Source organism: Anser cygnoides, chromosome 2 (genome assembly GCF_040182565.1).
Source record: "Anser cygnoides isolate HZ-2024a breed goose chromosome 2, Taihu_goose_T2T_genome, whole genome shotgun sequence".
NCBI classification, from domain to species: Eukaryota; Metazoa; Chordata; class Aves; order Anseriformes; family Anatidae; genus Anser; species Anser cygnoides.
In genome coordinates, this window is record NC_089874.1 from 100933925 (window position 1) to 100949205 (window position 15281).

The 15281-nt window shown below is 40.9% G+C and overlaps 1 protein-coding gene across 4 annotated transcripts in view; it reads left to right on the forward strand.

The window, feature by feature from the left end:
- ZNF516 (zinc finger protein 516) overlaps positions 1-9163 on the forward strand; it is a 100093-nt gene extending 90930 nt beyond the window's left edge. For 3 of the 4 annotated variants that reach the window (XM_066992719.1, XM_013181133.3, XM_066992720.1), the window contains exons 4-6: positions 1062-1166; positions 2075-2142; positions 8971-9163. In XM_066992719.1, the coding sequence (XP_066848820.1) occupies positions 1062-1166; positions 2075-2142; positions 8971-9030 (233 nt within the window). In that variant the 3' untranslated portion in view covers positions 9031-9163. Of the gene's footprint in view, positions 1-1061; positions 1167-2074; positions 2143-8501; positions 8857-8970 lie in introns of all 4 variants that reach the window. The other variant, XR_010829576.1, reaches the window with a different exon arrangement.
- The last annotated feature ends 6118 nt before the right edge of the window (positions 9164-15281 follow it).

Genomic DNA, 15281 nt, shown 5'->3' on the forward strand with positions numbered 1-15281 from the left:
CTGGCACCCTGCACTTGATTTTCAATATATTTTTTTTCCATAACACTTTTTTGTTCATAATTTTATTCATTTAAAATGCTATAATAGGAGGAAAAAAAAAAAAAGAAAGAAAAGCCGAAACTTTACTTCCGCTGACAACCCCATGAGAATTTCTTTAAAAGCCGAAGTACTCCAGTGGCAAATGAAAACATCAACTCTTCCCTTCTGAGGAGGGCGTTTTACCAAAATAGAAAAGATGATGTTCAGCCATATTATTTTTTTTTAAAAAAGCCCAATAAAAGTCAAATGTGTCTTTTTTGATCAGCAGCAAAAAGACAAAGACCAGCCCTTTAAGTCAGATACTGTAAACTGACCTTTGGAGAAAAAGGAGAGGTTTGAGCGGTTTTCCACAAATGCTAATGGCCTAGAAAACATGTTTACCGAGGGCTGGAGGAAGGCTGCTGCGCCGCGACTAGCTCAAAATGTCCGGAATGACACTTTCATTCACAGATGTCTTTCGTCTGTGCCTCCGAGCTCCGGGGTCAAAGCAGCACCGGCAGGCAGGTAGGCAGGGGCTAAAGGTTTGATCAGTTTGTGATGGCTCCACTCACTCTGCATTTGTCTCTGAGGTATTGCCGCCCGGGGGGGGACAGTCGGGCTCTGGTCCTACTCACTTCCTATTATCCATGTGACTTGTCTCCGCCACGCTGGAGTCACTTTGATTTGCCTGATGTACTGCTTGACAAAGCTGGGTGATGGCTGAAAAGTGGATCCAGCTGCTCTGAAAAGCGCACACCTGACATGCCAGTCCTGGTGCGGGCACATCATGGGGAGCATTTTTTAATTCAATGTAATTTATGCATTCTTGCAGTCCTGTGTGTGCCTGGCCTGTCAGCCAGTGCCTAGATGAAGGCTGACAGTTGTCATCCAGGGCCTGAAGGTAGCCTCACATAATGACACATTAGACATACTAATGATGTTTTCTTCTGGCATAATGTTTTCTTCTCAACTTTCCTCTCTCCTCTCCCCGCCACCCCCTCCCTTCCTCCCTCTCTCCCTCCCTTCCTCCCTATCAACTACAGGGATGCTTAGGACACAAACACGCCAAGGAGACTGCGTCTGCAGGGAATGTGGAAAATGCTTTAACCAACCCAGTCACCTCAGGACTCATCAGAGGTCCCACACAGGTATATTTTCACACTTGCTCTTGCCTTCTCCCTTTCCTGCTTGCCTTCTTTCAGATCCGGCTGACAAAATGCCAAGAATTATGTTTCACGTACCACGTTAACCTCAGTAATTCAAATACCTAAATCTAATACACAGGTTTTTTATTTTTACGACTATTGCTCTTGTTCTCCGGATATTGCTTACCTGATCCCAACCCGAACTCCATAAAATTGCAATGCATTTAAGATAAGTCTGTTTGCAAATGTTTTATTTTAATTAGAGAGTAGGGTACTCAGAAATGAATATGCTAATGAATTCTGTTGCCACCAGCACAAATTGAAATCAAAGTACCCCTTTCAGCAGAACATAAGGCTTTGTTTTGCCTCATCGTTGCTGTTGACAGGACCGTTTTTGCAGGAAACGAGATTTTCCTCAGACCGGTTGGTCAGTCCTAAAATCAGAAATCCCTACCAGCCGTTTTTAACCTGGCACAGTCTGTTGTTGAGACTGGGGGAGGCGAAAGCCACCAGTGTCGTTACCTCCTGAGCATTGCACGAGACAGTGAGACTAGCGGGCTCTTTCTGAAAAGTGTGAATGATGCATACATAAGCCAGTCTGATGCAAAATGACAGAGGCCAAATGGTAAGTAATGCAAGAAGAGGGTCCCTTTACACATAGACTGATAATTAATGTTGTCAGTGATTGCTTTCTTCAGCGCTGAAGTCTGAATTAAAAAGGGCAGTGGCCCTAGGCTGCCATTAGCACACTCTCTTACAGTAAGTGTTACGGTAAATTGGTATTTTCCGGCCACAGGCTAGTAGCTGGTGTCTTTTTTTGAACGTGGTTAATCTGTAATGGTCTCAAATAATGTACACACACTAACGAAGCTTGAATGTTCATCTGTTAACAAGCCCCCTTGTTCCCACAGTGGTGTTTGAGTCTAATGGACTCCGAGGTACTGAAGTTCACACCACCTCCGCAGATGCCCCAAAACAAGTATGTTTTACAATTAATTGGATGTTTGGTTTTTAATGTGGTAGCTGGGGAAAAGTTGCACAGTGATACTCATCAGTAAAGCACTGACTGTTTTATAACATGTATAAATAATAATGGTGTTGCTTGATATTTAGCTCTTAATTTTTTTAAGCATTTTATCAAAGTCTGTTATATAGAGAGTCAGTTAATTGTAGACCAGGTAGTTAGTGTTTAATTAAACATGTTACTGACTTACTGGGGAGTGGGTGGGATAGATAACGCTAATGCACAATGATATGTAGTAGTGAGATGGTATTTAAAGAATTCCTACAAATAGTTTGCTTTTACAACTAATGTTTTCTGCTGCAGCAGTGCAATTAACGCTTAGTCTGTATTTTTCTGAAGAGTCTCCATACCATAATATCCAGTACCTAGTCTCTGAAAGGCTCATCTTCCAGTTCCTGTGGACTCTGCGAGTTAGTGCGCTTTCCTCTTTCTAGACTAGTGTTTCCTGTCTTAACAAATGCTTCTCAGCACTCTGAATTATACGTGGCACAGCTGTGATGTAGAAAACCATTAAGCTGAAATTTCATATGTCCTGTATCTTTGGAGACTACTGTCACACCTAGGAAGGTGGACCTTCCTACTCCGTGGTCAAGCTTGGCAGGTGGGTTTCAGGGCATATCTTCTCATGGGCAATTTTCTTTCATTTTGGAGCTGCCTCCAGCATCATTCACTCCTTCTGCTTTCATCCATATTTTTAATATAATTTTTACTACAAAAAAGTTTTACATACTGCCCTCCCATATCTTACTAAGCAATTGCAGATGATTTTTGCTGTGCTTAAAGAACGCAGCTTAATATCAGTCCCACCATCATGAAGTTTAGGAGCTGTTTCCACTTATTCAATAAGCATCTTCACCAAGTCGCTTAGTTCACGTGCTGCACCCTTCGTGGAGACCCTTGGCATCTTCTCTGTTGTCCTGCTTCTTTCTGCCCTGGAGGCTACTCTGGGAGTTCATCCTCTGCCACAGGAATTATCTGACCTGCAGTTAGGTTGTAGGAGTGGCCAACAACTCCTCATAAAGTTTTCAAGATGATGTAGCACTTCATGTTTTTCTGGGTAGTGGTTTTTTTGGTTTTGTGGGACAGTAGCAGCAAAATTCTGCTCTAATGGGAGAACTAGTTGAAAATGCCCTCTTTGATGTTTACGTAACCAAATTGTGCAAGGACATCCATCTTAGGAAAAGTATATGCTGAGGAGAAAAACTGCAGCTCTGCAAACGAGCTCAACTATTCTTTGGTTCTCATCATTTTAATGATCTAGATTTAATAAACCTAAGCGCCTTGAAAATGCTCTTTCATCTTTTCATGCTCACGGTTTATCTCATATGTAGTTGAAATTGAGTTCTGAAGGCAGTGTTCTGTTTTGTTTTTCTTTTTGGTTGGTTGGTTGGTTTTTGCCTTTTTTTTTTTCTCTAAAAGACAATGTAAGGTCAAATTTGGAATACATTTCCAAAAACTTCTGAAGTGGTCATATCTACCCAAAAAATGCTGTGGCAGCTCAGATGGACTCTTTTTGTAATTTGGGTTGTATTACTGCACAATAAATTTACTCATAATCTTGTCTTTGTAAACTACTGCCACACCACAATTTATTGACTAACTTCTTCCACAGCAAATGTAGTTTGCTGTTGCAGACAACAGTCCATGTCAATCTGTCTTCAAAGTATTTGATTAAATTACAGCATCTTTCAATACAGCAGAATACTGGGTAGAGGTTAGGCTCGTGAATCGTTTTGTCTCTTCCCAATCAGTATTTCTCCCACAGAAGCTGTAGTATGATCGCTTTTCCAGGAGATACCTTCCTTTCTTTTGTCTTGTTTGTTCTTCAGTATCAGCCTGTGTCTCAGTTTGTCGGTGTCTGTGTCAGTTAGGATTATTCAGTTGTCTGCTGTTTTCCTTGTTCTCATCGCAAGCAGGCTTTGCAGTCCCGCAGAAGCCTCCACCTGCACAGTCCCTGGGTTTTAGCAAGGGAATACGTTCATTTCTACCTGCAGCTGCAGGGACCTTTAGAAGCACAGAGAGTAGCTCTCGCACCAAGAACAATGCCTGCAGCGCTCTGGAAATGTTACTATTTCCCACTTTAAACATTGTCACTCTGTCTTCATTTCATTTTAATTGGGGACAGATCTATTCTTGAGAGTTTACAGTGTAAAGTCAGTTCAAGTTACAGAAGTGCCATGCACATGCTCCGAGCAAGAAACAATAGTTAGCACGTACAGTAGCTTTAGAAGGATTTTTTTTTTTTAATGTTAAGTGGAAACGATTCACTTTACATAATGTTTCCTCCTCACAGGTAAAATATCTTCCCTGGAGTAGTCTGCTAAAGAGTGAAAATATTAACATTAGTATTTCGCAGTTCCCCCATTCCCTTCAGTAGTCATGGAAGATCATCTCTAAAGGTTTCCTTTATAAAAGAAGGTTATGTAGGGTTTTTAAAATTCCCCAGCATAGTAGCTTACAATGGTGCTGCATTATATAGCAGTTTTCTCACAGAGTAATTTTAATTCCGCATGTTAAAAATAGGGTCTGCAGCCAGGCTTTTTCAAAAATGAGCCAGCTAAATCTATATTTAGGTGTCCAAATAGGAAACCTACTTCAGGGTAATGAACTGCTAACAGGAGATGCAGGTGTGCAGCAGTACTGCAAAGTAGGCCACCTATAGGAGTGTGTGAAGAATTCCACACACACACGATTTTGATGATAATAGCATTAGGCTGCATTTCATGCTTTGGCATTAGCACCAATGAAATAAATACCTTGTTTCCTACATTTTGTTTATACTTCTTTCATAACATTGTTTTCTGTGTTCTCTTCTACCTGAATGCTTAAAAAAATCCATCAGATGAATTTCTCTTGAACTCTAGAATATTTCTTAGTCTTCCTTGTCTAAAGGTCAAAAAATGCTTATTATATACCCCAAGTCAATACAATCTGTGCAAAGTCATGCAGATTCTCTTGAAATGCTGCCATATTAAACATACTGAATATTCTGAATATTCTTATAAATGCTAAATATCCCAATATATCCATAATTAAGCTTGCTTATCCACGATGAATATGTATCTTAATTTGGAATACACTAAGCAGCATCCAAAGACCTGATTTAGTAAGCATGAATTCTGGGAGCACACTCCAGTCGCTTATACATAGCAAGACAAAAGCTGGCTCCCTTTCTGAAGGGTCCCTGCACCAGTGTGAATCTCAAAGGGGCTGCAGCTCTTGAAGCAAAGCTCTCCTAAAGCTTGGGGTCGTTTCAGAGGAACTGCCCGATTCTGTGACATTGCAGCCAGTAGCCCAATTCCCAAGTGCATTCAGCGGCACAAGGATTGACCTGTAGCCTGCTCATGCAAAATGGTAACAGCATTGGTGGCAGTGCCTAATGCGTATGCCTCATATTTAACATCACCTGTTGTATTTTTAAAAGCATATAAAAACGTGGCCCGCTTTAGAAATATGATTTATCAGTGACAAGTCAAAAAATATGCTCTAAAAATTTTAAAGGACAAGTAATTGAATTTTTTGAAGGCATAATTTACTGGTTAGCAACAAGAGTTCTGTCTAATTAAGAGCCTATATATATATGTGAAGCATATTTACAGTGCTGGAGCCAAAGACACTCTAGTACATCTGTACATCCATAGTTCTCTCTACACATTTGCTTTTTATTCAAGAGAAGCAAGCAAAACCCCCAAAACTCAAACCATCACCCTCTGCAGAAAAGCATCCTTTTACTCGTAGAAAATCAAGCAAAAGCTACCAGCTAGGGAAAAAAAGTGAACCGTTGGTATCACAGATATTTCTGGCTGAAGCTTTCCACGTGCCAGAAGGCAATGACCCTCCTTTTCTGTGAAAGAACTACAGACACTACACTTTTTGGATGTTGTTCATGGTAAAGAGGTGTGTGCAGCAGATTCTGAATCACAGGAGCATAACACCTTCATTGAGGAGTCCATGAGCTTTAGCTTTCTCTGCTATGACTATTTAAAAATATTTCTTTTAGTGCTCAACCTTGAGATAATGATGTGAGTAGTCAGAATTTGGATGACTGGAAGAATCCATCAAGAAAAAAATCTGTGTTGCAAAGGGACCTGGGATCCCTTTGCTGGGGACATGTTACCTCCAGTGTGTTTATAGTCCACCTACAGTAAAGCAGCTGGAGGGAGAAGGGGAGGAGCGAAAAAAAAAAAAAAGTTATTTAAACCATTGGCTTGGTGTTTTTGTTTGGATCTGAAATTTTGGCACTGTCTGTTAGAAGTCCTATTTATGACATTTGTTCATATGAAATGTCTTGTCCCAGTTCCTTGTGGAGTTTCTTCTAAAGATCATGATTAATAGTTCAGTCCTCATTATTGCAAATGTTATTTTTAAATAGTTATTCTGAGAACAAGAATTCCATTAATCAAAATAATAGATAATGAACAAATAAATGGCAACCTAATTTGTCTCGTTCATACATATGGAGATTATAATGCAAACAATCAAGGAATCATGGAGGCTGCTGTACTGGAATCCGAGTAATATGCATGTGTTAGCTATCCATCAGTTTCGGAGCCTTATAGACAGGATTAGCAGCTGTAGGTCTTGTCCCTGCATTTTCCCCTTTCCAGCAAACTGAAAAGGTGTCCATGCTCCAAACTGATTATTGCAATTTATTTCAATGGCATGTCATGTGATCAGCTGTCTCCAATATATTAAAATGTGCACAGACTAATTTTCCCTTTTTCTAGTTAACTGGTGTAACGCCCCAGAATTCAAAATTAAAACAGCTTCTGGCATGGAAGCTATAGGTTTCATCTACACAAAAAGGGCTTGTTTTTTTTGCCTTTTTTTTTTTTTTTTTTCCTTCTGAAGTTCTGGAAGTGAAGAAAGCTTACTTTTTAAAATGGTAAATTTTGCAGTTCAGGAAGAATTCAATCCAGCTGTGTATCAGATGGTTCAAAAACTGATGTGCGTGCTAGCATATCACAAAACCAAAGGCTATGGGGTAGTGTTTGATCTGCTGGAAAACCCGCCCTTGGTCCTACTGTGAATGGGTGAAATGGGGAGGAACCTTCTACTTCCTTGGGTGCCTATGGGGTGAGCCACTGGGTGGGCTTTTGCAGACACAAAGCCTCCTGCCCAGGGAAACATCCTTTGCCTCCACCCACCTGCAGCCTCCTCTGCTATGGGGAGGCCATTTCTGGGAGGCTTTCTTTGTCCTCCTTTCGCTGGTATTCTCCAGGCAGAAACCACACACTCGCATTTGCTAACGCTGCATTTCAACCAAGCGCTGTAGACTTCAGCTCTCCCTCTCACTAGTGCCACTGCGGGAAAACCTGCCTCCCTGTGGAGGAGGAGGACTTCTTCGACGCTAAAGTGGCCAACGGGGAAGCATCCCCAGCCCTGTCCCCCTCTGTGGATCCCTGTTGGGTGGAAAGAAGGAAAATCGTCCCTTTCACATGCCCCTGATGCTGCACGGTCTGTGGGCGGGTGGTGCCTGGACCCACAGGGCAGGCCGCCACTGCTGGCACCCCACCGGATAGCTGTCCCACAGAAGCACCCCGAATTACCCCCTTTTTTTGGTTCTTACCCAGGGAAACTGGGGCGAGACGCCCGCCCTCCCCTCTTCTCCTCCCCCGGCTGGGAGGAAGCCTGCCGTGCTCCCCCGTGTACGGGGAGCTGGTTCGATACGAGATGTTTTAATGATGAATGCCTCCTCTCGGAACTGTGGTTCTGTCTCTCAGGCATGATGTAGCCGTGCAAAAATGTAAAGCATCTTTCTTAGTTTACTGCAGGAAATTCAGCATCCAACTAAGGAAGTTTTATCACATCTCTCATTCAGTTACTGTTTCCTACATTTCAAATATACTGCGGTCTGTACAGCGGCTTTTTTTTCTTTAATTTTGTTGCAAATCTTTCCGACTTAAACCAAACTTTGACTGGTAAATGTCATGAATCTCGGGCCAGGTTTAATTAGGAGTTTTCTAAATCTATTAACAAAAGAGATGCACTTAATACATTATGTCAACCAGAGCTGTGCTTTCTTTAGCTATTTCTAGGGCTGCCATAGGCACAGCTTGAAACTTGCTTGGATTTTACATGGGTGCCGTATTTTATGTTGCATTAATTTAAAATGGTCTGTTTCACTTCATCAAGACTTTAGCTTAAGGATAATGCATTTATGTAAGATTAATCTTGCCATGTTGTTTTAGGATCAGGATTGTAAACTGCATTGTTCCGACAGTGATGTTCTAAATGTCATTTTAAAGCTTTTCTCAGGAGCTGCAGGCTCCCACTTATTCATGATGTTATCTTTAATTTCACTTGATTTTCAGAATATCCCTTCTATTTTTTCCACGTGGTAATTATTCATGAAAATTGGCTAAAAAACCTAAAAGGAAGATGACAAGGGGAAGAAAAAGCCTTCTTAACTTTTGACAGACCTGCACAAGAATTCAGTTTTCCTTCTCCGAACGGCCTCTCTGACCTCCAGCTTCAGCCCTTTTGAAACTCTGGTCTAGCTCTGAATCCCTCTTGGCTAGCACAAAATTCCTCATTTTGGAGGCCTCCTTCCCTCCATGTCCTTAACTGTTTCTGCATTGCTCCATCAGACACTATCACTTGCTCTTCTGGTCCGTCAGAGACCTTGCAGGGGCCCAAACAAGCGAACATGCGTGATGCTAATTCGAGGTAACGAGCGCCAGAAGGGCTCGCTGGACGCATTGCGAGCGGGAGCAGCGACGCAGGCGCGAGAGGATAAGGCGAGGAGGTGAGAATGAGCTTTTCCCTCTCTCCTTCTTACAGGGGAGAGACCACACCAGCGCCGACGTCGCCCACACGCTGCCTCTCCGGAAGGGAACCTAGAGCCCCGGTGGAGGAGCCCGCGCCCCGGCTGCCCTTCGACTGCAGCCCCTGCCCCGTGGGGCAGCCCCCCACAATGCCGGCGGTGGAGCATCCCTGCGAAGCATCCCCTTGCTTGTCACCACCGTGTGGGATTGGGAACGGCGCTGCGCTCCGCTAGGAGGGGGGTGCCGCCGCGCTGTTAATCATTTTAAAATAAATGAAGATGCTCCGCGAGATATATATAAATTGACGTACTAATCAGTCCCATGGTTCCTTATTTCCTTTATAATAAACAGCGGAGTTGGCAAGCACTGTGGCAGCACAAGGCATCTATATTAATCAAGAGAAGTTTGAGACACTGGAAAAATTAAACTTTATGTGATTTGGACAGCATGAAGAAGTTAAGCACTGTAACAAAAACCTCCCTGATGCTCACAATGACTATTTGATACATTTGAAAAACAGCAGTGGATTTGAGGGCTGGAGAAGTATTAATTAATGAAACTGCCACTGCCTGTCATGCTGAAAAGCAAATTAAAAAAGAGAGAGAGAGAGAGGAAGAAGGGGGGGTGCGGGGAAAAGGTGGCATTCGGTGCTGAGAAAGCAATGCTTGATGAAGGATTAAAGGAACTAAAGAGAAAGACCGTCACTCTGCAATGGTTTGTTTCATTACAGTTTGGGGACCACTTGCATTTCTAGGGCTCTTGTTCTTGACTGTGCACCATTAATAGTATGTGAATATGGAAATTGAAACACTTCCACAGAAAAGCTTCTATTCTGCTTTGGAAAAGAAAAGCTAGTTGAACACTAAGAAAAACAGGCTTCTGTGTTTTACTCTCAGGACCTTTTTTGTAACAGGGCTACTTTCTTCGACCTGATCACAAAGGAAGTCTTCATGTTAAAAAAATAAAAATTAAAAAAAAAAAACAACAAGCGCTCAGCTGTCTAACGCCGCTGATCTGTATGTTTCTAACGGAGAAGGTGGCATGGAGTACCTTGGCCCTGATGAAGGCACCATAGGCTCCTGCGTTTTGTCCAGCAGGCCAGCTACTGGTCCTCCCTGGGCCTGGTGACTCTTCGAGAAGATGAATACCTTCTTTTGTGGTGGCAGGTTAATGTTCATATAACGTGTCATGTCTTGTACTTGGTGATCACTGGTGGTGTTAGGAAAAAAAAGAAAAAAAAAGCTTTATATACCTCTTCTACAGTAACTCTTTAACTGCAAGTTTTCAAGGTGGGGTTGTGGCACATAACAGGTTGTTAAACCATGCAGTGTAAGCAATTAAAAATGTATTCCACAGATATAAATATTTTCTTTTCTTATTGCTGTGACACTATGTGTGATGGTAATATTTCTGAGAGTTTCAGATTTTGCACATATAATTTTATGCATTATCAAAAGTTACTGCTGCCTTGAAAGAAAATGTTCTGTGAAAATTTTTGCAAAAGCTTTACTAGTTTTTTTCTTTTTTTTTAATTGTAACATTTTGTAAAGGCAGGAAATGGATTAAAAAAAAAAAAACACAAAACCTAGCATGCTAAATATATTTTTCAAAAAAGCAATAATTTTACATGTACAGAAATGATGCTAACCTTTAATACAGGTGAGAGCAACAGTTTACTTAATACAATAATGGAATAGTGCTGTTTTTGTAGGGCTTCTGACACAAAGATTTGTTTAAAAAACAAAACAAAACAAAAAAACCTTAAAGCTTGATCTTTCTGTTCTAACAGTTCTGGTTGGGGGGGGTCTTTTTTAAAACAATCTAGTCAGTAATTGGTTCTGGATACTACTTGTTACTTGTTTTTAATTACTTGACAGTTTTTGTTACTTTGCAACACTTGCAACAATGCAAATTAACTTTCTTATGTATTTTTAAACTAGTTTTTCCTTATACTATTACACCAGATGTATACCAGAGTTCTCTGTAAGTCTTGGTGTAGTTAGGAATGTCTGTGCAAATGCTTAAAAGTGACTGTAATTAACTGTTCTGTGAAGTTATTTCGAGGGAGGTCGCATAGACACATTCCATTGTACACCAAAAAAAAAAAAAAAGAGAAAAAAAGAAATATTTTACTGTGTTGCTTAATGATTATCATTTTGGGTTTGCACTAGCTTTCTTTTTGTTTGTTTGTTTGTTTTTGTTTTTTGTTGCTTTTCTGAATCATATTCTTCATGAGTGAGAGTTCAGGAATGCACAAAGCTAGTTGCTTAGCCTATTTGTTTGTGTTTTAGTTATTAAAAATTCTTGTGTACCCAAAATGGCGCGAAAGTGTAGTGTACATTTGTAATTTTTCTTTCATTTTTTTCAATATTTTTTTTTTTCAAGCTGATACAGAAGATCTTAGTTAATATTTAGAGCCAAAAGCTTCTTTCTGGAGCTTTTCTTCCAAATATCTGACAGAGAAGCTAGTGCTGTCACTGCCATTACCAGGGTACTAATCAGCAAAGTTTACAATCATAATTTAGCTACACGAAGAACAACAGTAAGGGAAATCAGTTTAAATAATTATATGCTGTGTATAGCACAGAAATGAGATTTTCACTTAATTAAGCAAGAAATAAGAGTGGGTGGGAGAAAGCCAACCTTAAAGACCATCTGTTTTCAGAAATGAATCCCATGATTTCTTTTTTCTTCTTTATTGTTGTATTGTATTGATTTGTTATTTTAGTTAGGCCTTAGTATTTAAATTGAGTTGTGTTCCTTATTTATTTAGTCAATGGGCTTTGATCAGCTCCTTTAAACAACGTGATAAGTTTTTTGGCATGACACACTCCTGTAAAAGCCCTTTTATGACTGTTACAGGGACTTTCTACTACCTCTACCAATCTACTGTTTCTTCTTCTTAACAGGTTTTTATGGTGTTGCAAGTCTAATGTAACTTAGACAATAAAGGGTTTGATTATCTACACTGTAGATTCTCAGTGTATCTGCCATCTCTCTCTCACTTTCTCTCACTCTCTTTCTGGTTTCGTATATTTCATTATAGCTAAAGTGCAGATGAAAGAAAGACCTCTTCGCAATAATTTTTTTCTATCCCATATGACCTGCGCTATCTGAAAGTCAGACTTCGAGAAACTTCTTCTGTGGAGATAATCAGCTATCGCATTGTCATAATTCTGTTTGCATTCCTGAAGTTCTTTCTGTCAAAAATATTATGAATAAATCATTACATAGTGCAAAATGGAAAGCGGATGAGCCAAAACAGTTTTAGTTTTGTATTTGAAAACCACTTAAAGCACTTAGTGAAAAGACTAAGCATAAATTGCCACCCCCATACTCTAGAAGACTGCTTACATGCAAACAGCTAGTTAAGAAAATCATCCTCGGGAAGATAGCATCTTCCATTTGTGCAAAAAAAACCTCTTCTGCTATTAACTGTCAGTTGAAAAATCTGTTACTTGAGTGATTTCCACGCTTTGACATCATGCAGGTTCAGGAGGACCTCTAAACACATTGCCTTCTCCTGGTGCTCTGTGTCTTGGAGAGCACATCTGTTTGGCATGCTCAACGCTTCAGAGTATGCATGACGTTTTGAGCCACTGTGTATGAAATCATGTCCTTCTAATGGGAATGTGTCCTCCTGTTTGCCTGGTTTCATACTTAATGGGTTCATGACCAAGCTGGTAGGGTTTTTTTTTGTTCTCTTCCCTTGCTGTATTCCTGTGTTAAGCTACTTAGAGTATACCTCAGCAGCTCCAACAGGATTGCTAGAATTCATTGGCACATTTTGGGATTTCTGCTTCAACAGTCAATCCACAGTAGAAGACCTGGAACGAAGCAAGAGGTAACTTCTTTATTAGTTTCCTGCTATATAAAGTATGTTGGGTTAAAAGGACGAAAGGTTGCATTTCATGTCAAATCAAATTTCCCGCTCACTCTGCAAGCCAGAACTTTAAGCCAGCAGTTTCATGCAAAGCACTGAGTTGTACAAAGTCTTTTTCCCCTCGTGCTTTCTCCACTCTCTTTTGCTGTGTCCGACAGCCACGTATTTCAGTGCAACCCAATGCTCTAATGCAAAGCTTTAGAGGATTCACTGGGATCATGGAGGTAAACAAGCGTGTACTTGGTCCCGATGTTTAGAGAGAAACTAAAAGGAAACAGAATATGTTAATATACATAAAAAATTCCTTCAACTTTAGTTTTTCATTAATTATAAATTGTGATTGTTTCTGGAACAGCTAGGGCATAAAACAATTGAAAAATCATTGAAAGCATAGGTGTACTCCTCTGTTAGCTGCTTTCTGTGGGGCTGTGGGTATGCTGGCATTCTTGAGAAGCATTTTAACCATCTGTTGACAACCTTAGCTGTCTTGAGGTAGGCTGTAATTGTTACAATTTTATCTATAGTGACATCTACATTTCTTTTCTTGATCTTCATTTGTGCTACTTTTTTTTTTTTTGGGGGGGGGGGGGGGGAGAAAGAGGAATTAAAACTCAACCCTAATCCTCCCCTGAAGTTGCCTTTAGCTGGAGGCAAAGGGCAAAGCATAGATGGGAGAAAAACCAAGCAAACAAAATTGTTTGTGCAGTTATGGTGTTCTAAATGAGTATTGTTTCCAAAATGATCACCTATTACTAGTCAAAATGAGGGGCACTTCTACTGAGAGGGTTAGGAAAGGATGACATGTTGGGAGTAGGAAGCAGGCACAAAACGAGATCATTTGGTTTTAGCTTGGGGTAAGGGATTGAGAGCATGAGCATGACCCAGCTTTGTAGGTTTGAATACTGAGGTGGATGTCGCCTTCATGGCTATGGGAAGAAGAAATGGAGAAGGCATGTGAAAGTAGGGGGCTAACTTTTGACCCTTTGAAGTTCACATAAGTAGATGGAAGGCAAAATCTGAGAAAGGCTAAGACTGAGGATGGGACTAAGGAGAAGCCAGGAGTGCAACAAGAGTTTCATAGGAGAATCACCAAAGTCTTCTGAGTGCAAAAGTTGCCGAAAATGTTGCAGTCAACAGTGTGAGAAATAAAAGAGTGGTGGATATGGAGCTTCAGAAATTAATCACGAAATTTAAACTCGGTGAATCATTCTGCAAAACTTTAGTGGCATGAGCTTAAATGACAGAAAATAAGGGAATGCCTTTTTGGATCTTTATTCTCTTGACTGGTAGGTGAACCACAGTTAGGACTATAATTACGAGTAGTTGAGGCTGGGCTAAAGGGTGCAATATCCAGGGGGTTTGGAAAAGCTTATTGCTCTTTTCAAGAAACAAGCAGACTCTGACTAGCCTCAAGCAGAAAGAAAAAAAAAAAAGGAAAAAAAAAAAGGAAGGCAAGAAGGCATAGTGTTTTAAGCAGATGCTGAACTGCAGCAATCCTTTGAGGTTGCTAGAGGGCACATTCAGATAGCATTCTCTAACATAACGTATTTAAAGATTCCTCATAGTATGCTAGATAAAAGAGCTGGGGATGCTCGAAGCTAATAAAAAGTACCCAATATTAAGATGGCTTCAAACACTTGTCTCTCTCTGAAATCCTTTCTATCACAAACTTCAGTTCTGGTGCATGTAAGATTGGTATGGATGGCTTGATTTGTTTGTTCCTATGTCATCAGTGTTATCTACAAAGGTGAGTTACTTTCAAGAGTTTAGAAAATGTGAGGTGCCCACGTTCCCCTTCTATAAGTGAAAATCTGTGGCTTATTTCATCATCATCATCCTAAGTATTACAGGGATCTTAGAAGATTTTTCCAAGAGGAAAAAAAAAAAAATATATATATATATTCTAAGTATTCTTTGTTCTGGTGTGACATAAAAGAAAAGGGGCACTGGCCCTGCAGTTCATTTTACTGCCAGGATCCAGCTTTCTTTTCTGAGACACAGCTGTGTTGTGCCTTGCCTGGGACAGTTAAGGAGCCACTGCTGTTTCCTGAGACCCGTGGCTCGCTAACAAAGTGCTGGAGTGGTGCTCCAGAAAACACGCTTCTGCTAGGAATCTCCTTCGGTGACCGTAGATCGCAAACTCCATCATTTCCTGCTTCTAGCATGAGCTTTCAGGAGAGCAGTGCTGATTTCTGCAGGAAAACTGTGTCTGCTCTTCCAGGAGGGAGCCAGGGATGGGAGGTCGCTTCAGTCAGCTTGCTTAGGGGACTGTTGTGATATAGGACTGTTAAATGATGCCTGTTTTGCTGTCTGCCGCTTCCCCAGCCTTGCCTTTTTCACACGTTCCTCTCCTTCCCCCACAGAGAGCACGGCCATACGTGGCTGCTTGCATGATGGAGGAGGTGACACCTCCAGAGGAGCGGTGGGAATTTTCTGTCGACAAG